Here is a 24,766-nt window from a genome sequence, read left to right as displayed (position 1 = left end):
CCTCCTCGCCGTCCTGAGTCTTGCGCCGTCGGCTGGCGCCTCGCGTCCCCCGCACCTGAGGTTGCTCGTCACCAGGCCACCGCCCCCGCACGGCCGAAGAGGAATGGCGAGCGCCTGGCTGGGTCCTGCTTACGGGCGCGCGGCCGCGGCGGGAACTCATCTCAGGGAAGGAATGGGTTAACTGTTTTTTTTTTTTTGAGAATCGGGAATGGTTTAACTTTTTTTTTTTGAGAATCAGGAATGGGTTAACTTCTTTGTTTGAGTGGTAGAAATGGGTTACTCGTTAACTAATGGCTGTAATTGGTGTAGGGCCGATCAGATGGGCCTGACCGACTGGCCATGAGAAGCCCAGTGGGGGCAACAATGTTCTTTTTTTCTGGGTGTGTGTAAATCGATGTTTTTATCACTGTAATTGTATAGCTCAGGTAGAAATAGTAAAGTAGAACTACTAATCAAGTAGAACCCGCAAAGAAAAGAAGAACTAATCAAGTATATATGGCTGCTACATATCTAATGAACTGCATGAAGCTTCACAAGAAGAAGAGCTGCTGCCAGTAGCCAAACCCGACAGGCAACCAAGGAACAGAGGAAAGAAGTCCACGTAACCCCCTCAAATTTCACAAATCGGCCACTTAACCCCCTCAACTCTAAAACCGGGTATTTAATCCCCTGATGTTTAGAAAACCAGACAAAACACCCCCACACATTGTTATAAGCGGTTTCACTAGCAGTTTTGCAATGTGGCACGAGTAAACAGACCTACAGAAGGAAAAAGCTAAGGTGCACATAGGGCCTAACTGTTGACGATGCGACTCGTACTGCCTGATGGTGCTGCTCCTGCTGCTTCTTCTGTCGTTGGCAGCATGGGCGAGCAGTGGTTGGAGTTGTTCATGGTGAGAACGCGAAGGCTTGTCCGAAACTGGCACTGCTTGTGGCGATCCGATCATTTTGAGTTATACGTTCGTTGCTATTAGGAGTAGTACTGAATCGGACAAAGCAAAGATTGATAAGAACCTTGTGTACGCGTGTGTGTGTTGCCTTCCGGCCGGGTGCATGATCAATCAGCCGGCTCTATTGTGCATGCATATGTGTTAATTAATTGGGATAGATAAAGCTAGCCACATAGCAGAGTCGTAGCAAGGATTGAGCGAAACCGTCAGCATGCTTCGTTGACGTCGGAAGTGCTTGGCTGCATGGAGCTGGAGCTGAGGGCATCTCCAGCCGCGCCCCCAAGAAGGCCTCCCCAGGCGTTTTTTTCGCGCCGGCGCCGAATAAACGGCCCAGTCGCGCCCCAGGAGCCCGATTTTCGCCGGCTTGGGCCGAAAACAGCGCCGGCGGACCCAGCCCGAACCCGGCGCGCTGGAGGGCGCTCGGGGGCGCCTGGCGAAGTTTTTTGGCGCGAAGAAACCGCGGGCCCGGCGCGCTGGAGGGCGCTCGGGGGCGCCTGGCGAAGTTTTTTGGCGCGAAGAAACCGCGGGCCCGGCGCGTCAGCGACTAGTTTGTTTCTCGCCCCTTCGTCGTCCTCATCGCCTCGTTTCCCGCGGCGAATCAATGCCAAAGCTGCCGCGCTGCGCGCGCCGGTCAGCCTGCGCCATTGATGCTCACGGGCGGCGCAGTGAAGCCGGACGACGCGCGTCCCCTCGCCCTCGCCTCGCCCGCCACGCGTACGCACGGTGCCACGCGTGTGTGCGTCGCGTCGGCCTATATATGCCGCGCCCCGGCGCACTCGGCCGCTCACTCCAACTCCGCCGTCGTTCCTTCCCTCCGCAGTCGCTCCTTCCTCCCTCTCCTCTCCTCCAATGGCCGAGCGTTTCCCAGGCGACGGCGCGGCGGCGAACGGCTTCGGCCGCCGCCATCTTCATGAAGACGAGGCTCGCCTCCTCTACGAGGCCGAGTACCCGGTCCCGCCGGACATGCGGGTGCCGGGGGCGTGGAGGATCAGCGCCGGCGGCGTGCCGGTGCCCCCGGTGCCCTCCGGCGTGGTGCTTTGCAAGGAGATCGCCCGCATCAGGTCAAATCTGCCTCCTGCGGCGAGGGACTCGCCGCGGTACGCCCCCGACAGCTCGCTATGGGAGCCCTACTTCCGTCGCCGTCACGCCCAGCAGCTCGAGGCCACCAACGGCGTCGTGCCCTCCGGCAGGCAGAACTCCGCCGGCCGGCGTCGATGGTGGGGCGTGCCAGGGCGCACGCTTGACGCCGTCCTCGAGTACATCGAGGGCGGCAACACGCCGCGCCTGGAGTACCCAACCCCCCTCCTTTTCACGCCGCCGGGGAAGTTCCTGGACCCCGAGGCGCATGGAGACCGGCGGGTCCTCCTCTTCGTCCGGCGGCTCGCCCTGCCTCCGCCCCGTCAAGCCGGAGCCCCAGGACACGCCTGTGGCCGCGCGCACCCGGAGCTCCGGCGTTCGTATCGGCGCCCCGTCAAGCCGGAGCCCCGCCGGCCGCTTTGTCCTCGTCGAGCCCAAGCCGGAGCCCGGCCTCGTCGAGCCCAAGAAGGAGCCCGGCCTCCCCGCGGAGTACGAGGAGATAGCCCGGCGCGGCTTCTCCGACGAGGACGCCATGCGGTGGGCGCGGGAGGACTACCTCCGCGAGGAGACGGTCCGGCAGTGCCGGGCCTTGGAGGAAATCGCCGCCCGCAAGCGCGGGCGCGAGGACGAGCACGGCGTCGTGATCCTCGACAGCGACGACGACGACGACGTCGCCGGGCCTTCCAACCCGCCGCGCCAACCGGGGGAGGGGTGCAGCAGGGACGGCGGAGGCGGGGCCGGCAGCGGCGACGACGACAACGACGACGACGACGACGACGACGACGGCGACTACACGCGGTTCTACAGCCTCCTCGGCATGTAGACGCGCGGGCGGCGAGGCGGGCGGCGAGGGAGACGGCGGGATTAGCCCGCCGGGTTTTTTTTTTGTAAAATATGTTTCTGTTTGAACGAACTCGCCGAAGTTTGTTATGTTTATGTCGTGTTTGCGCCGTGTTTGTGCCGTTTTCGAATTTTTTGAAATACCGTGGGCGCCGCGACTGGGGGGCATCACGCCCCCAGTGCGCCGTTAGCGCCGGTGCGCCCCCAGGGGGCGATTTTTTGGCCCTCCTGGGGGGCCAACGGCTGGAGATGCCCTGAGCCTGCAATGTGAAAACGGATATGGCACCAACGGCCGCATACAGCATGTGCGTGTGGTAGCATGGAGGCGACCAACTGCAACTGGTCTCGTGTGGAGATATAAATCAACGTTGAGATGCGAGTGAGGGCGAGTAGCAGCATCTAGTGGCAAAGTGGATACTGATGGCAAGGAAGCACGGCCGAAACGGTGGCGTGAGTGTCGATCGGCACTCCACGAGAAATCATGTGGTTGCAGGCCTGGTGGATAAAACCGCTCTCAAAACCACCTCCAAAGCTACCAGGGGGTGTTATGTCTGGTTTTCTAAACATCAGGGGGGCAAATACCCGGTTTTAGAGTTGAGGGGGTTAAGTGGCCGATTTCTGAAATCTGAGGGGGTTATGTGGACTTCTTTCGGAACAGAGTAATGGAACAGCGTAACAAAAGCGCGAGATAAAAAAAAACACCATCGATTTATTCCTAGATATAATTACTCACACAAGGTAAATCTCTTATACTGCCGGGGCATCGTTAAGCTCTGCACAAGGTGCAGCTGCAAACCAAGAAATGAAGGAATCAAACGGCAGATTTTTGATGCAGAGACACGATTATTTCCTTACTTGGATTATTCAGCTGGTATTCCTTGGGGTCAAGAGGTAGACGATACACCACCACCACCAGCAGCTTCAGCAGCTTTTTCCCATCTCCTCCCATGCATCTGGTACATCACAGAGAGTTACAGTAGTGGATATTGAGGAAGAATAACAGCACTATTGTAAAAAAGAAAAAAATTAACAGCACTGCAGTTCCCCTAAAAATAAAAAAACACTGCAGTTCTGAACTTTGGGCAGTAAGACAGGTAATCACATCAATAGGGTAAGCGATTGTTCCAATGACTATCACACCAAATCCACTCTTACAAACATGCTACAGAGTTCAACATGTAGCATCCATATTACAGGCATGAACACTCTGGGGATAAGGATAAGAGGGTAATCTGACAGTTCCAACCATACAAGAACAGACTGCTACGCATCAAACTGGACAAGTGCATCAAGCTCCGCACAAAGGAGTAGCTGCTGCAAATCAAGAAAAGATGGAACCAAACCGCATACAAGTAATACAGACATGAGATTATCTCCATGCATAATCGATACAGATATAGTAATTTCTCAGATTAATCAGCTTGTAGGATTTCTTGGGGTTGAGAGGTAGATGCGCCAGCAGCTTCTCCATGAGGCTTCGAGCGTCTGAAGCGTGTTGGATATTGGAATCCATATATCTGGTAGATCACATATTCACATAGTTATAACATATCTCCAACCTTGTTGGCATCAATGAAGAACACTAACACCAGCAAAACTACACTGGTAAACAACACATCACAATGAACAACAAAAGCTTCCACGGGTAAGCAAATATGCAACTGAGATGGAAATGTAGAAGTAGAAATGGTCTCCATAAGCATCATTTTTCAAAAGATGGTTTCTCAGTGGTGGTGCTGACCTGGGAAGTCGATGGAGTGGTGCCGGCATATCCTTCTCCAATTGAAAGCTCCGTCCTCTGCAGCCTCTCCGGCAAGGTCTCCATCCCCATGCGTGACAAAAGGAACCAGATATAAGTGAGTAACTCTATGCCGGTGCCCATACTCTTGGCGTGCAGGAACCCTCGGCACCTACTGGCAGAGAAGCAGAGCATCTCCACCCACACACCTTCAATCACTTCCCACATCTTCTTATCATCCAAAGCCAACAAAACTTTAGAAATCTTCCAGGCATCCTGGATAAAACCTTCTTGTGCAGCTGGACACTGCTTTCAACCGTCGGCGATTCTATGCATCCTGGATCTGTTTCTCTGCATTTCAAGGACTCCAACTTGGCGATTATTCTGCCCATAAATCTTCTTTCAATCTCCTCAGGTGATGGCCCTTTTCCCTTCAGGAACTGAGGCAATGGCTTCTTTCCCTTGAGGATCTCCATGAGCGATGGCTTGTCGTCATTGAGGATGGCCTTGAGTAATGCCTTATCATCCTCGAGGATCTCCTCCAGTTCAGCATTAGCTTCCAAGAACAGATTTCGCCTCGTGCCGGGCAATAGCATCTCAGGATTGACAAACAATAGGTACATCATGTAGTTGGAAATTTCTCTGCACCCTGTGGCCTTTTCCTGACTAACTGATTGAACACCGTTTTGGAAAAAGCACAGGTCTGTTGCGATGTGCCACAGAAGGACACTCTCATCAAATGGCTTGTTTACACTCCATGCCAGATCTTGGTAGCATCCTGTATGCTGAATAGTCCATTGGCCCCTGTGATCATTGAACCTCCTGTAACTGGCAGCATCTAATATGTGTTCCTTCCACCAACCTTTCACATGTCCAAGAACCAACTCTGTAATTCTGGAAGATGAGGGGCATGACTTCATGCACCAACGCTGGTCAAGAAAGTCCTTGCACTTGAAGGAACTAAGGATCCGCGTCTTCTTGCTATGCCTTTTGTTGCGGGCAAAGAAACCTACAAGGCTATATTGGGCAACCATGCCAGAAGATGTCAGCTTAATCCTATCTGCAAACTGGGAAAATAACTCCAGCACAGCAGTACAACACAACAAGGCATATGTAACCTTGACATCATTAACATTGTAAGCTTCTCTGTGACTCTTGTGGAAGAGTCCGATAGCTGCAAATGACAGGTACGTAGTTGCTTCCCGTACGTAAGAAGAACAAATTTGCACCAGTGTAATTTCTCTGATGTGTGCCATCTTTGCTTTTGTGTAGAGAAGACCAAAGGTCTCGGATAGCCCTTCTTGCAATGATTCATATGCCATATTAGCATCATGCAACAGGAAAGTTTCCAGGATATTTAGCCGATCACGATATGATGATGCAAGGTCTACAAATAACTTACGGGCCTCAGAGCCCAATATCCTTTTACGGATTCTGCGCTTTTCTTCATCACTTAATACTCGGGCTTGAGGAACATGGTTGGGCTCAGCTGTATCCTCTTCTCCTTGCACTTGAGGAGTATGGTTATGCTCAAGGTCAATTGTGGCGTCTCTTCCTATAGCTTGAGGATGACAATTGCCCAGGACATAATCCCTTGCTTGTCGCACATAGTCTTCAAGCCTAATGTCCTTGCGAATCTTCTTTCTGATCATCAAACGGAGAGCAGATGGGCTCACCCACTCTGGAAAGTTAAAATCAATCAACTTGCGCATCATCATTGGTTGCTTATCGATGAGCATCTCAAAAAATGCATATGGACGCGACATCCTCTTTAGATGGCTATAAGGCTCGGATACGCTGGCTAGGCTATTGAAGCTAGCGCTCTTGAGCGCCCAAGGCTTCTCTAGGCATTTGAGGATCCCCGGGACAAAGAGCAAGATTGATGCCTGCAACAGCCTCTTGTCGTCGCCTGGCCATGATTTGCAGAACACATAGATGGCCACAGTGATCTGGGTGATGGCAGTGAGGACGTGCCTCGTCCACAGCTCGTTGTCTTCGATGTTGTAAGCGGTTATACCATCCTGACCACCGAGGTGCATCAGGAGAATGGGAGCCCAAACTACTTCCAGGACGCTATTGCTGTGGACAGAACCATGATCCTGCTTCATCTGGCGGCTAAAGAGGGTAGCCATGGCGTATATGGCTAGAGCATCGCTGCCTAGGTATGCAAGCCATATTAGGGACCTGAACCAGGAAGGGATAGCAAGCTTACGCACGGCAGACAAAATAAGGAGGAGCCACTGGAGGAAGAGGCTGCCCAAGACGAGGATGCGCAGCTGCCACTCCTCCCACCATTCCACAGCACCTGAGAGACTCATGCATGCAGTGCCTTCGCTTCCTCGTCCCCTCGAGGTCGGCGGTTATTTTCTACTATTTCTCTGGGGGTCACAGGTGAGGCATGAAAATCATTCCCTAATCAAGGCTAGAGCTTACCAATGGAATGGGGTGCGATGTATGCTGCTTTTTGATGTTGATGTGCCTTGCGTGCTGGAGGCAATTGATTAGTATGACTACATTCCTCCCGTGTTTGTGAAACAAATTGATGCCCTCCTCTCCATCTTTTGCTTTCCTATAGGAATCGGACCCATGATTTTACTTGATCGCCTCTCTTCTTTTCACTTTCCACCACGCCCCGGGTCGGGACTGGATTGTGCAACACTTTTACAGGCCCACTTCTTTGTGACTCTGTCTCACATCGCAGGGTCAAGCAAGCATGTTAGGACTAGGACGCAGTGGAACGGACGGGAATAAACACGAGCACCTGGCGTGCAAGCTGCAGGCAAAAGCTGCTGACCTCAACCTGGTGGCGTGGCGCTTCCGGCACCTGATGGAGGAGTGGACGCCGGTCATACGGCGTTTCCCGGCAGGAGGCTGACGATGACGAGGCCATCTCCCTTCGCGCGACCACGCGCGCAGTTCCTCGCTGTCGCCGCCACCTTGAGTCTCGCGCCGTTGAGGTTGCTCGTCGCCGGGCCGCCGCACATACGGCCAACGAGGAATGGCGGGCGTCGGCCTGGATCCCTGCGGCTTACGGGGCGTGCGGCCACGGCGCGAACTCCGGCGCTGCGCTGCGCTGCTCGACTCATCTCAGGACCAGAGCAGAGGAAAGAGTTGGTTGACTGACGGCGGGCCATTCTGTAGCTGTAATTGGTGTTGGGCCGGGCAGATGGGCCTGGCCGACTGGGCATGAGAAGCCCAGTATGGGCAACGATTTTTGTTTTTAGTGCGATGTATGTATCACTGTTAGTGCCTTGCATGCTTTGACTGAGATGACGATGCATTCACCTAAAAAATCATTCCAGATTATTGCTAGCAGGCAGGGTCGTCAAGTAGAAGCAATCAATTTCGTAGAAAAAAACAAGAAACAGATAAAAAAAAGCGCCATTATTTATCCCTTGATTTTTTTTTTTACTTGTAATTGTTCGTAGATATAACTAGTCACACTAAGGTAAAACTCTCACACTACTTTCGGAGCATCATTAAGCTCTGCACAAAGTTCAACTGCAACCAAGACACGGAAGGATCAAACGGCACACTGCTAACGCAGACACAAAGATTATTTACTTTCTCAGATTATTCAGCTAGTATTCCCTGTGGTCGAGAGGTAGGTAGATACACCACCAGCAGCAGCAGCAGCTTCTTTCCATCCCCTCCCATATGTATCAGATGGTAGATTACACATGCACAAAGCAATGCAATCAAGAGTATTGAGGAAGAATAACAACACTACGATTTCTGACATTCGGTGATAATAAATTTGATTACATCAACATTCAACACGGTAAACAGTGGTTCACGTGACTATCACCACACCAAATCCGCTCTTGCAAACATGCTGCAGAATTAGCATGCAGCATCCGTACTAAAGTCATGATCATTGTAGAGATAAGAAGTAATCTGGCACTTCTAAGAGCACACAAACAGACTGCTAGGCATCAAACCGGACAAAGGAGCAGCAGCTGCAGATCAAGAAATGAAGGAATCAACGGAAGGCAGTCGGCAGGGATTGCTTCAGAGCATAATCAATAGAGATAATAATTTCTCAGACTAATCAGTTGTTAATATTTCCTGGGGTTGAGAGGTAGATGCGCCCACAGCTGCAACTTCTTCTTCTTCATGAGGTCTGAAGCTTCTGAAGCGTGTTGGATACTGGATTCCATGGATAGGAAACTAAAGATTCAAATGCTGACCCAAAAACACACTATAATACTGAAATGCAGAGTACAAATGTCTCCATAACTATAAGCATCATCGTTCAAACAATGGCTTTCCTAGTGGCGGTGCTGACTTGGGAAGTCGTCGGAGTGACACCAGCATTTCCTTCTCCACTTGAAAGTTCTGTCCTCTGCAGCCTCTTAAGCAAAGTCTCTATCCCCACACACATACGTGAGCAGCTCCCCACCGGTGCCCAAACTCTTGGCATGTAGGCACCCATGGCATCTACTTGCAGAGAAGCAGAGCATCTCCGCCCACACGCCTTCAATGACCCCCCACATCGTGTTCTCATCACCTAGATCCAACAACGCTTCCATGCATCATGGATAAACTGTGTAGTTGGATATATCTCTGCACTAGGCGACAATTCTGTGCATTCAGAAACTTCTCTGTAGTTGGATATATCTCTGCATTATTTGCACAAGTTCTCCTTCGATCTTCTCAAGCCATTCCTTTTCGGCCTTGAGGATCTCCTTGGACAGGCCGTTGCTAACCTTCCAGCAAAGTGAGCCTTTGCTCCTGAGGATCCACTTCGACACGTGTTAGAATTAATCCGAGGCACTCCGTTGATCTACCGAGGACCAAGCAATCACACGAGGCACGACACCGAGATTTGTTAACGAGGTTCACCGATATGGCTACATCCCCGGGGCATGACTACGGGCGCTCCTCCCCGTGACACCGTCACAATACCGCACCCTGGCCGCCCGGGCGCCGGCACACGCCGCCGGCTCCCCCGCGTGCCCGTGATATTATGTTGGCATAGGTTACATGGTGTGTCTACCCCCGATATATATGAGAGGCCTAGGATACAGGTGTCCTATTAGGACACAACTCCTACCCTGTCTACACATAGTCCAAACCAAGTCCAACTGTAACCTACCTTGTACAATAATATTCGACACAATTCTAACAAACTCCACCTTGGCGAATATTCTTCACCACCTTGAATTCATCCATGCATCGAACCCCCTTGTACATTGGACTTGAGATACGCCATGAGCACCGCTGCTACTCCCAGACTCCATGTGACTTCACCTGCAACTGTAGTCCCTTCTTGTCTTCTCCACAATCAACACTCGAACAAAATTAAGTTCCTCATTACTCTACCTTGTGCTTCCAACTTCTGGAGAATCCGTTCAACGCCATCACACACCGACCACTGTCTGCATGAAAATGAACAATTCACATATTGGACGCCACATATAAGAGTTACCTGAACTCAACATCATCGCTCTTTCTTGACTGCTTGTCTGAAACTTGAAGGAGTTTCACCGTCGCCCTGTCTCACCCTGAGTCAAATTCGCAGTTGTCTCACCTTTCTCCCGGATAGTCTTTGGCATGTCCCACAACTGTAGCACTCCGCCTCCTTCTGTATTTGTCATCCACACTTTGCCATGTGCACTGAACACCACAGAATATACGGCCATGTACTATCTCAGCTTTTGACAATTCCAGACTTCCCGTCACTTTCTCAGATTCTCCATGGTCAACTCTTGTCCATCAACTAGCACTGATAGACCCAGTCACCAACTTAAATCTGGTACTCATCAACACTGTTTCAGCACCCCTGCACAACTTTGTCTGACCACATGTCTGACCACCAGTGCCTTGGTCTGTCGATGTGTCCCGTGCTTACCGCACGCCTCGCCGCTATCACCGCGTCGAGCCTCTGCTGTCCTGGTCGAGTCTCCCGGGTAGCTAGCCCCACACTGCCTCAACCCCTACTGCAGAGAACCACCGATCATTACCGACCGATGCCGAGTATCACGTCTCCATCAGACCACTGGTACCTAGTCCGATCCACGTGTCTCTCGCTATCCCGCTGAAATAGGCTTCGACTCTCCGTTAACTTACGCCGTAGCCCCTCCATCAGCACAGAGTGTAGTCATCTGTCAGACTCCAGCTCCACCTTCAACATGACTCCATGATGGTTGTACGTGTGATTGTTTGGTCCTCAGTAGATCAACGGAGTGCCTCGGATTAATTCTAACAACATGTCCTTAAGAACCTTCCATGGAAGTGAATCTTCGCTCCTGAAGATGTCCTTCAGCCGTTGCTTTTCTTCCGTCGGGATGTCTTTAAGCCATTGCTTTCTCCTTTGAGGATGTCCTTGAGCCATGGATTTTTGGCCTTGAAAATCTTCTTGAGTGATGGCTTCTCATCCATGAGGATCTCCTCAACTTCAGCATTAGCGGTCATAAAAAGATGTCTTCTGGTGCCGGCCAGTAGCATCTCAGGATTGACAAACAGTAGATATATCATGTAATTGGACATTTCCCTGCACCAGATGGCTCTTTTGTGATGAGGAGTAGGTGTTATGCAGTTTGATCGGCCCACAAGGGCACACACAACTACCCCCTCCGTTCGGAATTACTTGTCGCAGAAATGGATGTATCTAGACGTATTTTAGTTTTATATACATCCATTTTCGAGACAACTAATTCCGAACAGAGGGAGTAGCTCTCAGGTAGAACAAAACGAGTATATATATGCCTGCCTTATATCAAATTCACTGCTTTAAGCTGCACAAAAGGTGCTGTTGCAAATAGCCAAAGATGGCAGGCAATCAAGAAATAGAGGAATGGAATAACGTAACATAAACACTGGATAAATAAAACACGATACTTAATATTCTCATGTATAAATAGATGTAATCTCTTGTACTGCTGGTATTTATTGAGGTTGACAAGTACATGTTCCATCCCTACGTCTGATATACTCCCTCCGTTCGGAATTACTTGTCGCAGAAATGGATGTATCTAGACGTATTTTAGTTCTAGATACATCCATTTTCACGACAAGTAATTCCGAACGGAGGGAGTATATCACACAGTTATAAATTCCACTGAATTCAGAGGAATCTTTGTGACCTTTGCATATTCGGCACTATGTTTTAAGATGGGGAAACATTGCAACACCACCTAAAAGAAATTAAAGAACAGACACAACAATGACGTTTTGAGCTTGGTAGAAACTAATACATCAGTTGGATTATCAAATGTTGAAATGATTGTCTCACGAAATCCATTCTTACACTTACTACACGCTATAGCAAGAAACATACAGACACATACATGCTTATATTCTGCTCGAGAACATGAGCACCACACCACCAATCAACATTCCAGTAAGAAATCAAGACAAAATCTTCCACTGGCAGCATCAACACCATTTGTCAAGCAATGGTTTCCCCAGGGGGCGGCAATGGCCTAGGGCATGTCACCTTCTGCAGATTGACCGTGTCTGCCTTGGGAATCGAAAGGAAGAGGCTCTGACATGTGATGCCTATCCGCCAGTGTCTCCATTCCCATGAACGACCAAAGGAGATAAATGTAGGTGAGGCATTCCCCGCCGTCACCCAAGCTCTTAGCATGCAGGTAGCCCCTGCATCTGCTGGCGGAATAGCAGAGCATCTCCACCCACACGCCTTGGATCACAGTCCACCTCTCATCGCCACCCAACTCCATCAGCGCTTTGGCAAGCTTGCATGCATTGGAAACCATATCAGGTGCAGAGGGCGACAAGTTAAAGATCTCACGCGCCAGACTTTCTTCTGTCGGTTCGAGTAGTCCCTTGCTGTTTTTCACAATTTTATCGCTGGCCAAGGTGACGATATATGATTTGGCACCAAGCATTAGCATCTCAGGACGGATGAGAAGCAGATAGAACATATAGTTGGATATCTCCCTGCTGTGTTGTGTGGCTTCTCCTTGCCGGCATTGAGGGGATGTGTCAGGGTGATAAAAGCAGAGGTCTGTGGCGACATGCCAGACAAGAACGCTCTCATCGAAAGGCATCTTCAAGCTCCAAGCTAGCTGATGATGGTGCATCCTTACAGCCCACTGACCTCGGAGCGCACTGAAGCTCCTGTAACTTGCAGCATCACATATGTACTCCTTCCAACCAACTTCCATGTGCCGGCGAACCATACCCGTGATCTGGTAGGCTATTGGTACTTTCTGAATATACCAATGTTGGTTAAGCAGCTCCCTTAGAAAGTCAAAGGTAGCAACCTTCATCAGGAATGTGGGCTTCTTCTTGCGAACACACAAGGACATGATGTTGTGCTGTGAAACCATGTCGTGCCACCCCTCGACAGGATCTTGAATCAATTTATAGATAGATGGAACTACTAGGGATAAGAATAACATGAAAGGAAACAAGAGCTCCAACACGGTGGTACAGCATAATAGGATGTATGTCACCCTAATGTCCTTTTCGTTCTGACCATCCTTGTGGCTCTTGGCAAACAGCACAATAGAAGCCAAGGCTAGTAGCGGAAACAAAAAAAATTCGCTAATGCCAAGTCCAGTGACAACTGATCTAACTCTGGTGTACATGCCATCATATGTATTAGATATCCCCTTCTGCAACTCACTGTATGCATGCTTATCTTTAAGCTTCAGGAAAGATGTTAACCCTTCAATTCGAACAGAGTATGGAGCAGACTGATCAACGAACATGCAATCCATATTGTATTTATATTCAATATTTACCTTCGTGTCCAGTACGCACCTCTTTGCTGCTTCTACATATTCCGTAGGCGTATATTCTCTTTGCCCCCTTCTCAGGGGCACCGTGCTGGACTGGAGGCTGTTGAAGCTGGCGATCCTAAGGGCCCATGGCTTCTGAGCGAATCTGAGGACGCCAAAAATAAAGAGCACGACCCCTGCCGCCAGCTGCGTTTTCTCGCCGGACCACCATCTGCAGAAGACGTACAACGCGACCGTGACCTGAGACACAAGGGTTACTATATGTCGTTTCCATAGCTCGTTGTCTTCGAGGCTGTAGGCAGATATCATTGATTGGCCACCAAGGTGGATTAGGAGGACAGGCACCCAAAGGACCTCCAGGTTGCTGCCCTCCTCATCACAAGTGTGCCTGTGGCGGTTGAAGAGGGTGGCAAGGGCAAAGATCGCCACGGCATCGCTGCTTACATATGCGATCCACACCAGCACTCTCAACCTGCGTAGGACAGGAACCCTACGAACATAGTCGGAAAAGAAGAGGATGTACTGGATGAAGAGGCTGATGAGGACGAGGATGCGCAGCTGCCACTCCTCCCACCATGCCACAGCACTTGAGAGTCCCATGCCAATATGCGGCAGCCACCTACTCAATTTACCAGGAGAGGGAGAACGGGAGAAGGAAGGTGCTCAAGTGAGAGTGAGATAGTTCGATCGACGGGTTCATATATAGGCTCAAGTGAGAAGGCAGTATGGATGGCTTTTGGGTGGTCTGTATGGCTTGGAGAAAGCTATATGGTCCAAGTCGTCGTAAGTCGTCTTCCTCATGTTCGTCGACGACGCCGCTGGGCTCTCAAGTAGTTGATACCCTTCTTGGCTCGGAGCTGGGAGCTTTGTTGGCTTGCGCTCGCCAGTCAGTAATACCTCTACACATGACACCGACCGGCCTACCAGTACTAGCCATCCGGAACCTCAACCCTATCATACACAGTATACTTCTTTCTTAATGTTACGTACAACACTCCACACTTGCTTACATAAGCTTCTCGCGAGAAACATTTGCAAACGACCTTTTTAAAAATATGTTATGCTAGCTAAAAACAAACTTGTTCATCTATGCTAGAAAATATGTTAAGACAAATTCTAAAAGTTAACTCATGGGGATAAAAAAATTTGCATTACCATTTTGAGAAGATACGGTTAGGCATCTACTATGAAACAATCATCTGTATTAGAAAAATGACCATGTTTGTCAAGTAAATGTTTACATCACGTGTAAAATTAGTTTTGAAAGATAAAAACGTTTCATGTTCGTCGACGACGCCACTGGGCTCTCAAGTGCCAGTACCCTTCTTGGCTCGGAGCTGGGAGCTTTGTTGGCTTGCGCTCGTACCAGTCAATAATAGCTCTACTCATGACACCGACTGCCTACCAGTACCAGCCATCCGGAGCCTCAACCCTATCAAACCTCTTTCTTAATGTTACGTACAACACTCTACAGGTGCTTATATATGCTTCTCGCGAGAAACATTTCCAAACGAACTTTTAAAGAAACTTGTTATGCATGGTTGCTAAAAAAAATTGTTCATCTATGTCAGATAATATGTTGAGACAAATTCTAAAAGTTAACTCGTCAGATAAAAATACTTGCATGTGCATTTTAAAAAGATACGTTCGGGCATCTATGAAACTATCATGTAATGTGCATGTTTGTCAAGTTGTTCACATCACATGTAAAAGTATTTTTGCAAGATAAAGAATGATTCATGTGGGAATACCTTTTTCTTGAAATATATACTCACCGTGTATAAAATATGTCCATATGTATATTCGAAAATGTTCACAGATCTCTTAGGAACAAAGATTCGGTAAATATTAATATTTTTCAAATAGAAAATATTACTATTGAAACAAAATTATACCAACAACGGGAACGAATAATTCCCTCTAGTTGATATATGACATAAAATTTGAACCGGAGAAACAATAATAATTCATATATGACATAAAATTGATGCAGTCTGTGTGACCGGCCAACCGGCAGCACAACAGCTCCTTTCCCTGCCGCTTCCTCTATTTATTTGTTCCGAAGCGGTCCGCTTCCTCTATTCAGGTGCTAGCTCTTTGCTACTTTATCTCTTTTTAAATTTGAAATTTTGAATAGCTTTAGATATGCTCATTGGCATGTTGTAGCTTTATTTAGATGGCGTTAACTGATCGGTAGCTTTATTTAGATGGCGTATACTTTCTGGACTGTAGCCAATAGTTCCTGTCATGCTGATCATAGATATCTATCTTGTTGATGCACATTTACCAGACTTTAACACGGGGGACCGGTGCTACAGACATGCTCGCTATAGAAGTATAAGAGGTCGACTGGCAGTTGTAACAACAGACGAACACGACTGTAGGGCATTAAGCTCTGCACAAAAGTGCAGCTTCATACCAAGAAAATGAAGGTATCAAACGGCAGATTGCTGATACAGACACAGGATTATTTCCTTTCCCAGATTATTTCAGCTGGTACTTCTTGGGGTCAAGAGGCAAATGCAGCAGCAACAGCAGCAGCAACAATTATTTTTCCTTTCCATCCCCTCCATGTATATATCTGGTAGATCATGGATATTGAGCATTCTGGCCTTTGGGTAGTTTTACATTATTACACAACAGGGTAAACAATTGTTCGAGTAATCAAATGATATCACACCAAGGCTACAGAATTTAGCACCGAGGCGTCCGTGGAGTAATCTAGAATCCATGATACAGACATGATCACTGAAGCGATCAGAGGTAATCTTGCATACTACGTACAGACATCATCATTGTAGAGATAACAGGTAATCTGGCAGTTCTAATAGCACAAGAACAAAGTGCTAGGCGTCAAATTGGACCAGTTCATTAAACTCTGCAGAAAGGAACAGCTGCTGCTAATCAAGAGATAAAGGAACCGGACGGCAGATGGGTAATAGACACGGGGTTATCACGATGCATAATCAATACAAGGATATAGTTTCTCAGACTAATCAGCTGGTAGTATTTCTTGGGGTTGAGAGGCCGATGCGCCAGCAGCTGCAGCTTCTTCTTCATGTGATCTAAGCGCCTGAAGCGTGCTGGATACTGGATCCCATATATCTGGTAGATCACGTATTCACATAGTTATAATATCTCCAAAACTTCATGTATAAGCAAATAAGCGACAGAGCTTGAAATGCCGATGGTACAGAAAACTAAAATTGAAATGCAAAATAGAAATGGTCTCCATCACCGCAAGCATCATCGTTCAAAGAATGGTTTTAATACTGGCAGGTGCTGACCTGTGAAGTCGACGGAGTAGCACCGGCGTTTCCTTCTCCACTTGAAAGGTCCGTCCTCTGCAGCCTCTCCGGCAAGGTCTCCATCCCCATGCAGGACAGCAGGAGCCACACATGCGTGAGAAGCTCCTCACCGGTGCCCAAACTCTTGGCATGTAGGTACCCACGGCCTCTACTTGCAGAGAAGCAGAGCATCTCCACCCACACGCCTTGAATAACTCCCCACATCTTGTTGTCATCACCTAGATCCAACAACGCTTTAGCGAGCTTCCATGCATCATGGATAAATTGCGTAGTTGGATATATCTCTGCATCCGGAGGCAATTCTGTGCATTCAGAAACTTCTCTGCATTCTGTGGGCTGCACCCTGGAGATTATTATCTGCACGAGTTCTCTTTCAATCTTCCCAAGCCATTCCTTTTCAACCTTGAAGATCTCTTTGGACAGGCCGTTTCTAACCTTCCAGCAAAGTGAGCCTTTGCTGCTGAGGATCCACTTCGACACGCCCTTGAGAACCTTCCATGGAAGTGAATCTTCGCTACTGAAAATGTCTTTCAGCCGTTGCTTTTCTTCCGTCAGGATGTCTTTAAGCCATTGCTTTTCTCTTTTTAGGATGTCCATGAGCCATGGACTTTTGGCCTTTAAAATCTTCTTGAGCGATGGCTTCTCATCCATGAGGATCTCCTCAACTTCAGCATTAGCGGTCATAAAAAGATGTCTTCTGGTGCCGGCCAGTAGCATCTCAGGATTGACAAACAGTAGATATATCATGTAATTGGACATTTCCCTGCACCGGATGGCTCTTTTGTGATGAGGAGATCTTTCACACCAAACAGGACACCCATGGCCATCACCAGATGCATCTTGAATACATTGAGCAGTGGCACACCGGTGATCTGCTGATGCTCCCATGAAGTAGAAGCAGAAATCTGTGGCGATGTGCCAGAGAAGGATGCTCTCGTCGAATGGCCTCCTCATGCTGCAACCGAGGTCTTGCTCGCACTTGTTGGCCTGAAGTGTCCATAGGCCTCTGCGGTCATTGAACTTCCAATAACTGTCAACATCCTTCATTTGATCTTCCCACCCGTTCTTCACATACTTAAGAACCAATTCTGTAATGGCAAAAGATGTGTTGCAGGGCTTCATGGACCAATGTTGGTCAAGAAAGTCTTTGCAATTGAAGAAGTTCACGATGCACATCTTCTTGATGTGCCTTTTGTTGCGAGCAAAGAATCCTACCAGTGTATATTGGCCTACAAAGCTAGTTTCCAGTACCTCATTACTCGGAGCACTTAGTAGGCTACCAATAAGGCCAGCAAGCAGAGATTCCAAATTGAATTTCACTTGACCCTTTGCAATACTTTCTCTCATCAAAGAAATACTGAAAAACTCCAGCACGGCTGTACAGTAGAATAAGGCATATGTAACCTTGACATCGTCAGCATTATAAGCTTCACTGTGACTATTGTGGAAGAGGCCGATGGCAGCCCATGGCAGAAGCAGAGCTGAACCCCGTAACCAGCTAGAAAGAAGCCCCAAGATACTTACGTTTACCTTGCTTCTTTCATCCCATAAGATGAACATCTTTCTTTAAGTGTAGAGAAGATCAAATGCTCCAAATAGTTTGTTTTGCAACAAAGCATATGCTTGTTTTCCCTCGAGCACCCAGAAGGATTTTAGGATACCAACTCGATCAGAATACGGTGATGCAAGGTCCAGAAACAGCTTATAGGCCCCGAGATCCATATTATAGTCATCAAGTCGGCTTCTTTGTTCCCTTTCTTGGTTTCCGAGGCTTCTCATTTTTACATTTATTTGGTTTAGGCAACTTCTCCATATGCTTGATGTCTGAGGGTGGCTGTCAGACTCAAGATCCATCACAGCAGCTTCTCCTTGTGCTCCAGGTTGATGATCGGCCTCAAGGTCCAGTGCTTCATCTTCTCCTTGTGCTTGAGGCACATGGGTGTCAGCCTGAAGGTGAACTCCATCACTTTCTTGTGCTTGACGATGAGGGTTGGTCTGGACAAAAGCCCTTGCCACTTCCACATAGTCTTCAAGCGAGTTTATCCGGCTTTCTCTGTTTGTGGTCCTCCTCGGACAAGGGCTGACTAGACTGTTAATGCTAGCGCTCTTGAGAGCACAGGGCTTCTCTATGCATTTGAGGATCCCGGGGACAAAGAACAAGATCGCTGCCTGCAGCAACCTCTTGTCGCCGCCTGGCCACGATTTGCAGAACACGTAGATGGCTACGGTGATCTGGGACACGGCCGTGACGACATGCCGTGTCCATAGCTCGTTGTCTTCAATGTTGTACGCAGATATACAGTCCTGTCCACCGAGGTGCGTCAGGAGAACCGGCGCCCACACCACCTCCAGTATACTATTGCCCTGCCCAGAGCTGCAATCCTGCCTCCTCTGGCGTCCGAAAAGGATGGCAAGGGCGTATATTGCCAGGGCATCGCTGCCTAGGTACGCAAGCCATATTATGGATCTGAACCAGGAAGGGATAGCATGCTTACGGTAGGCAGCGGAGAGGAAGAGGAGCCACTGAACGAAGAGGCTGCCCAGGACGAGGACACGCAGCTGCCACTCCTCCCACCATTCCGCAGCACCTGAGGTACCCATCTCTGGCTTTTGCCTGCTGTCTCCGGCTCTCACTCAGTAATCGGTTGAAGAGAGCTCCATCTCCATCTTATTGGAAGTAGAGGAGAGGTAGTGGAGAGGAAAAGGATGCGCAGCTGCCTGCCACTCAATTCACACAGATAATTGGACAGTCTTGATGGCTTGAAGAACCATTGGATGGTCTGGATGGATTAGAGAAAGCTAAGTTTTCCGTTGGGCTTCACGGCCAGACACGCCCATACCATTAGCAACTCAAGTCGTCGGAAGTCGTCTTCTTACTGTTCATCAACGCGTAGGGAACTAGGGATGCAGGCAGATGTGTCCGCGCGGCCGCGCCGTCCCCATCTGCCCGTGAAGCAAAAAATTGCACCAATTCTCGTTACTTTAATAATCATGTTAGCTGGATTTTTCTGTTTGCCGACATGCGGACGCAGTCCGCTTACATCCCCATCAACACGGCTCCCCTGAAGTCAATAATAACTCCATAACTCCATTATCTCCTTTTGCCATCCCTGAATCATATAGTAGAGGCCGTCGCCATTGCAGCTCCGTAATATTCATGCATAATGTGCTACTCCTAAATGCTCAAGTACGCCCAGTGCAGCTCATCAATCAAACCTTCCCTCCCTTTAGCTCTTCCCGTCCTACTACAGTATGCACTCACCAGTGAGAGAATCCAAATCTCGAACCCGAACAGCTCTGTTGAGTGTTGGTGATGAAAGAAGCACGCTCTACAATTCCCATCCTACTTATAATCGAGGTCAAGCACTCCGGCAGTTCTAGTTAGCTGGCTAATTCATCCAGCTAGGTACGCAGGCCGGTATCAGGACGCAGTGGAACGGAATGGGAATAAACGCAAGCACCTGACGGGCGGGCGAAGGCGGGCCGGCCTGGCGCGGCGACGGGGGCTTCGCGAGCCCGTCTCGGACTCGGCTGGGCCAGGGGTGGCCCGGTTTGCCCCTGTGCTGCGTCCGGCCGGATCCCGCCAGGGGCGGTGGAGGATGTTCCCTCCCGCGAGGCTGCTGATGTTGCCGCTCCTGGTTCCCGGTTGCGTCGTCTTGTTTCCGTCGGTCCCGTTTCGTTTGCCATGGTGAGACGGCGATGGAGACTGCTCGACCGTGGTGGTGCAAGTTGGTGGGCGGTGTGTTTGGTGGCGTGGGATGGATTGTCTGGGGTCGTGGTTGGTTGGTGGTCGGGAGAAATCCTTGTCGGCCGGGCCGGCACCGACGCGGTGACGCTCGTGGGCGCCGCCGTGCCTTCCTGAAGGGCGTCGGGCATACCCCTTCCACCTCACCCCTCGCGTACCGGGGGAAACCCTAGGACATGTCCGGGCAACAGCGTCGTCATCGTCGCGATCCCTCTTGAGGGTGTTGTTTGGTATGCGGCGGTCCGGAATGCTAGGAGCGTGGTGGTATTTTCCGGTGGGCGCGGCGGTTGCGGGTCCTCATCGTTTTCGTTGATCTGCCGTTGTTGGCATTATTTTCTCTTCAGTTCTTTTTTTGTTTCTTTTGGGCTTGCTTGTGCTGTGGCCCCAACATTTGTATCGTGTGGTCGTGGCTTTATAATATAAAGCGGGGGGGCAACCCTTTTTCGGTAAGGCGGGCCGGCCTGGGTCCTGGCGCTCTTCCCAGCTTCCAGCGAACGGAGGAGGCCTTCAGATTTAAGACGAGGTTGATGAAGTGATCCGGCTCGTCGTAATCGCCCGGCGGCTGGACGTCGACGAGACCATCTCCTCGCCATCGCCCTCGCCTTCGCCCACTCCGCCGCCTGGAGTTTCGCGCGCCGTCAGGTCCACTGGCTCCCCGTGCCCTGGTTGCACGACGGCGGCGTCTCGTCTCCACGCCACCGCCAGCACGGCCGACGAGTCTGGCTGGTGCCTGCGTACGAGCGCCGGTAACTCGTCTGATTTTAATTTTCTTTTTATTTTTTGATTTTTGAGGTGACGGTGAGCTCTTTGTTGGATTCTCACTTGGAACGGGATTGGCAATTTGGCATCAGAGAGCAGAGGAGAGGGCAGTGGGGGCTGTAGTTGCTGTAGGGCCGAAGTCGATGGGCCTGACAGGTTGATTTTGCAAAGCCCAGTGTGGGGGTACGCGGCCGTTTTGGGAGAAAAAAAGTGAGCACACGCCCCGATCGCGTCTGCCAAGTGGAAAAGAATTCTATGAGACCATGTCTCACGGGTTAGCAAGTGAGACCCATTCTGATGGATGACACGTGTCTTATTCACAAATCACAAAGCATCTACCCCACCTCCCACCTGAAATTAGGTGGAAGAGATTAAATGTTTTGTGATTTGTGAATGGACATGTCATACATCAGGCTGGGTCTCACCTGTTAACCATGAGACCTGGTTTCATATAAAAAAATTTCCCTGCCAAGTGCCAATAGACCTGGCCAGCGGAGATTTTGTAAAGACAAAACGAACCGATGATGCACATTTTTCGATCAAGGGTGGATTCTATTAGCTTAAAATGAAGTATCAAAAGGATACAAGCACAATGAGCAAACATATGACCTCTGCACAAACAACACATGTCAGCCTTAGGCTTTTGCCCGGAACTCGAGACTGGGTGCTCGAGCAGCACCTTCACTAAAATAACTAGAGAACCGCATCACCAATAGTTCGAATGCCGCGGCGACGATTACTTGCCAGGACTGGGACAGACAGATCGCGCCATGCTCCCCGTGTTCAGGACATTTGTGTTCGTCTTGATGGCTCGATCGGTATGGTTTGTTCTGGTGCCGGATCCGCAAGGCCGGTATCAATGCGACAATTTACAGGGACTATCTGACTTGCCATGCCTCGGTGGAAGCGTTGGCATGCAGTGAAGCCCAAGCACCGTCTTTGGTGCTGGACGTAAATATGCACGCATGATGTTCAGGTATCTGTGATCAGTTAACTGTCTCTGAAAGGGAGATACAATAAGTAAACAACTTGACAAATGACGAGATTTTGTTTGGAGAGCCGCAGTACAATCTTCTTCTTTTTTGAGAAGTCGCACTACAATCTTGATGGAACTACTCCCCCAACAGAGGAAGCAACAACAGCGGTGATTCAAACAAACTACTCCCTCCGTCCGGAAATACTCCCTCTGTAAACAAATATAAGAGCGTTTAGATAACTACTTTAGTGATCTAAACACTCTTATATTTCTTTACAGATGAAGTACTTGTCATCAAAATGGATAAAAGGGGATGTATCTAGATGTATTTTAGTTCTAGATACATCTCTTTTTATCCACTTTGATGACAATTATTTTCGGACGGAGGGAGTATCTACGTCCTGATAGAGCAAGGAGCAGATCCATTGATATACATGCAGAAAGTAATCAAGGTCGCGTTTTATTTTCAGACACAACAGGGACACAAAATGCATGCATATACATATCTACAAAGCTCTACAGAAAGAAAGAAAAACATTGTTAGCAATACATTAAGTCCATAGGGTTTTCAGGTTCAAACGAATCTCCCACACACGGCCACACCAAATCCACAATCGTATTGCAAAGTACAAACATGGTGATAACTGGAAATAAAGAGACACCACATGGTTCTTATTTGGCTGAAGACCAAGAGAACAAGAGAACCGCACCAATGAACAACATATCACACAATGAAGAATAAACAGATGATACAAAATTTCCACTGATAAGCAAATAACAACCATGTTCTTTTCCTTTGTAAATTGATGTAGATGTATCACTAATAGTGTTTTGCATACTCATATATTGGATGTAATAACATCTTATATTATGGGAGGGAGGGAGTAGAATATAACTTTAACTCAGATCACATTTCAGATTGCAAATAGCCCATGGTGATACCGAGCTATAACCTATAACGCCGTTCTGATTACTCTGGTTTTCTCAAGCGAACGGATATTAACTGGTTCAGGGTTATTATTATACCGTTCATGGCGGATGGTAGTAAGCAATTCGGCTCACAAGGGCACAACTAGCTCAATCAGGTAGATCAATTCAAGTATCCAGTACACTGCATTTAACTGCGCAAAAGAAAGAGCTGCTGCAATCTCTTCTCTTGACGTACAATCAAGAAATGGAGGAATGGAACAACATAGCTAGGGAAGACAAAACACGGGACTTATTGTTCCCGTGTAGTATAAAACTACAAAATAGATAGATATGATGTTTTTCTCATAATAAGGTAAATCTCTTATACTCCTAGCTAGTATCTCTTCTCTTGGGGTTGACACAATTAAGGAAGAACGGAATGAACTTCTCACATCAACAACTAATTAGATGACTGATACTAGCAATGACCATTGTCAACAACAAGATCGAATCTTAAGGCTCTAACGGGACGGGAGTAATGAAATGATCAGACCCTACGGAGATAGCTAGAGCTTGAGAGTCAAGTCTATCTTGCCGGCGATCTCCTCCTCTTGCTTCACCTCATTGCCGCCGTTATGATCGCCGCCGTGGCCACTGCCGCTGCCGCCGGAGCTGCCACCTGCAGCCCACCGGATCGGCGCGGCCATCGCCGGCGCCGCGTCAGGGACTTCCGGCGGGTGCATCGGGCGGTTGGCAGCGGCGTGACGCGCGAGCCCGGCCAGCGACGGCAGGGCCGCCGCGCCCCATCCGTGGTGGTGCATGTGCATTCCGTAGAACGGCGCAGCGGCGGAGCCCCGGCCGAGGAACAACCTGCCGGGGGCGGAATAGGGCCAGACGCTGGGGTAGCGGAGGTGGTGCGGCACGAGGGGGTCGGCCGCGCCGTACAGGGCGCCAGGGCCGCCGCCCCGCCCCGCGGCGACGCGCTTGGCGATGGAGCGCTCGCGCTTGTGCGCGTTCTGGTGGCCGCCCAGCGCCTGCGACGTGTAGAACTTGCGCTGGCAGTAGTTGCACTTGAACATGCGGCGCTTCTCGCCGCCTGCGGCCGCCACCGCCGCCTTCTGCTCCACGGACGGCCCCGCCGCCTCGCTCGACATGGCCTTTCCCTTCGCGTCAGCACCGAGGGCGCCGAGGAGGTTTAGCTCCAGGGCCGGCGCCGACGGCTCCCCATTGGCCGGCGGCACCTCCTGTTCCCCCTCCACGCTCTCCACTGGCACCAGCTCCATGGACGTGGTGCCAGAGCTGTGCTCCATTGGTTTTTGCACGCGAGTTGAGTTCTTGGATGCGATCTGCGCGTGCTAGTTATAGAAGGTCGGGACTGAATGCGGAGATGATCAAGTTCACTTTGCCAAATTTGAAGATTGTGCGAGATCACAGGCTGGCCGGGGGTTAATGTGGTCGAGATCACGGCTTAATTCGTCCTAATCTTGCTCCATCTCTGCCCTCTCTCTCAATACTTTCCATACTTGCAGAGACCAGATTTCCAAGGATCTCTTCACGTAGGTTTAATGTTTCCAGTTTTGAACTGCATGCATGGCTTGGCTTCACGTAGCTTCTAATCTTTTGCTTCTTCGTATGGCCGTTGGATCAAAGGCACGTGCATCGTCCGATCCGCCAGTAAATCCCCGGGCCTGATTTGCTGGATTGTACTGTTAATTGACTGCGTATATAATATGGTCCCAGGATGGGCTTGGTG

The 24,766-nt window shown here is 49.5% G+C and overlaps 2 protein-coding genes across 2 annotated transcripts; both read right to left on the bottom strand.

The window, feature by feature from the left end:
- Positions 1-3,632: 3,632 nt before the first annotated feature.
- LOC123116785 (uncharacterized) lies at positions 3,633-7,691 on the bottom strand. Its single transcript, XM_044537692.1, has one exon. It carries the CDS (start codon positions 6,921-6,923, stop codon positions 4,821-4,823), a length of 2,103 nt encoding a protein of 700 aa, XP_044393627.1. The 5' UTR covers positions 6,924-7,691; the 3' UTR covers positions 3,633-4,820.
- Positions 7,692-15,862: 8,171 nt separating this feature from the next.
- Positions 15,863-19,503, bottom strand: LOC123113003 (uncharacterized). The gene is made up of 2 exons (XM_044534102.1): positions 16,604-19,503; positions 15,863-16,421 (listed from the first exon to the last, which is right to left on the bottom strand). Exons 1-2 carry the CDS (start codon positions 18,182-18,184, stop codon positions 16,221-16,223), a joined length of 1,782 nt encoding a protein of 593 aa, XP_044390037.1. The 5' UTR covers positions 18,185-19,503; the 3' UTR covers positions 15,863-16,220.
- Between the last annotated feature and the right edge of the window lie 5,263 nt (positions 19,504-24,766).

Source organism: Triticum aestivum, chromosome 5B, assembly GCF_018294505.1.
Source record: "Triticum aestivum cultivar Chinese Spring chromosome 5B, IWGSC CS RefSeq v2.1, whole genome shotgun sequence".
Classification (NCBI taxonomy): Eukaryota; Viridiplantae; Streptophyta; class Magnoliopsida; order Poales; family Poaceae; genus Triticum; species Triticum aestivum.
The sequence above is the reverse complement of the archived record's forward strand: the minus strand, read 5'-3'. Positions and strand labels throughout refer to the sequence as shown.

Bases quoted from the DNA above. Each gene is read 5' to 3' on its own strand.
- LOC123116785 (XM_044537692.1), bottom strand. From the start codon at position 6,923: ATGAGTCTCTCAGGTGCTGTGGAATGGTGGGAGGAGTGGCAGCTGCGC.
- LOC123113003 (XM_044534102.1), bottom strand. From the start codon at position 18,184: ATGTTCATCTTATGGGATGAAAGAAGCAAGGTAAACGTAAGTATCTTG. The intron at 16,422-16,603 runs GTCAGCACCTGC...GTGATCTACCAG, and splicing joins CTACTCCGTCGACTTCACAG to ATATATGGGATCCAGTATCC.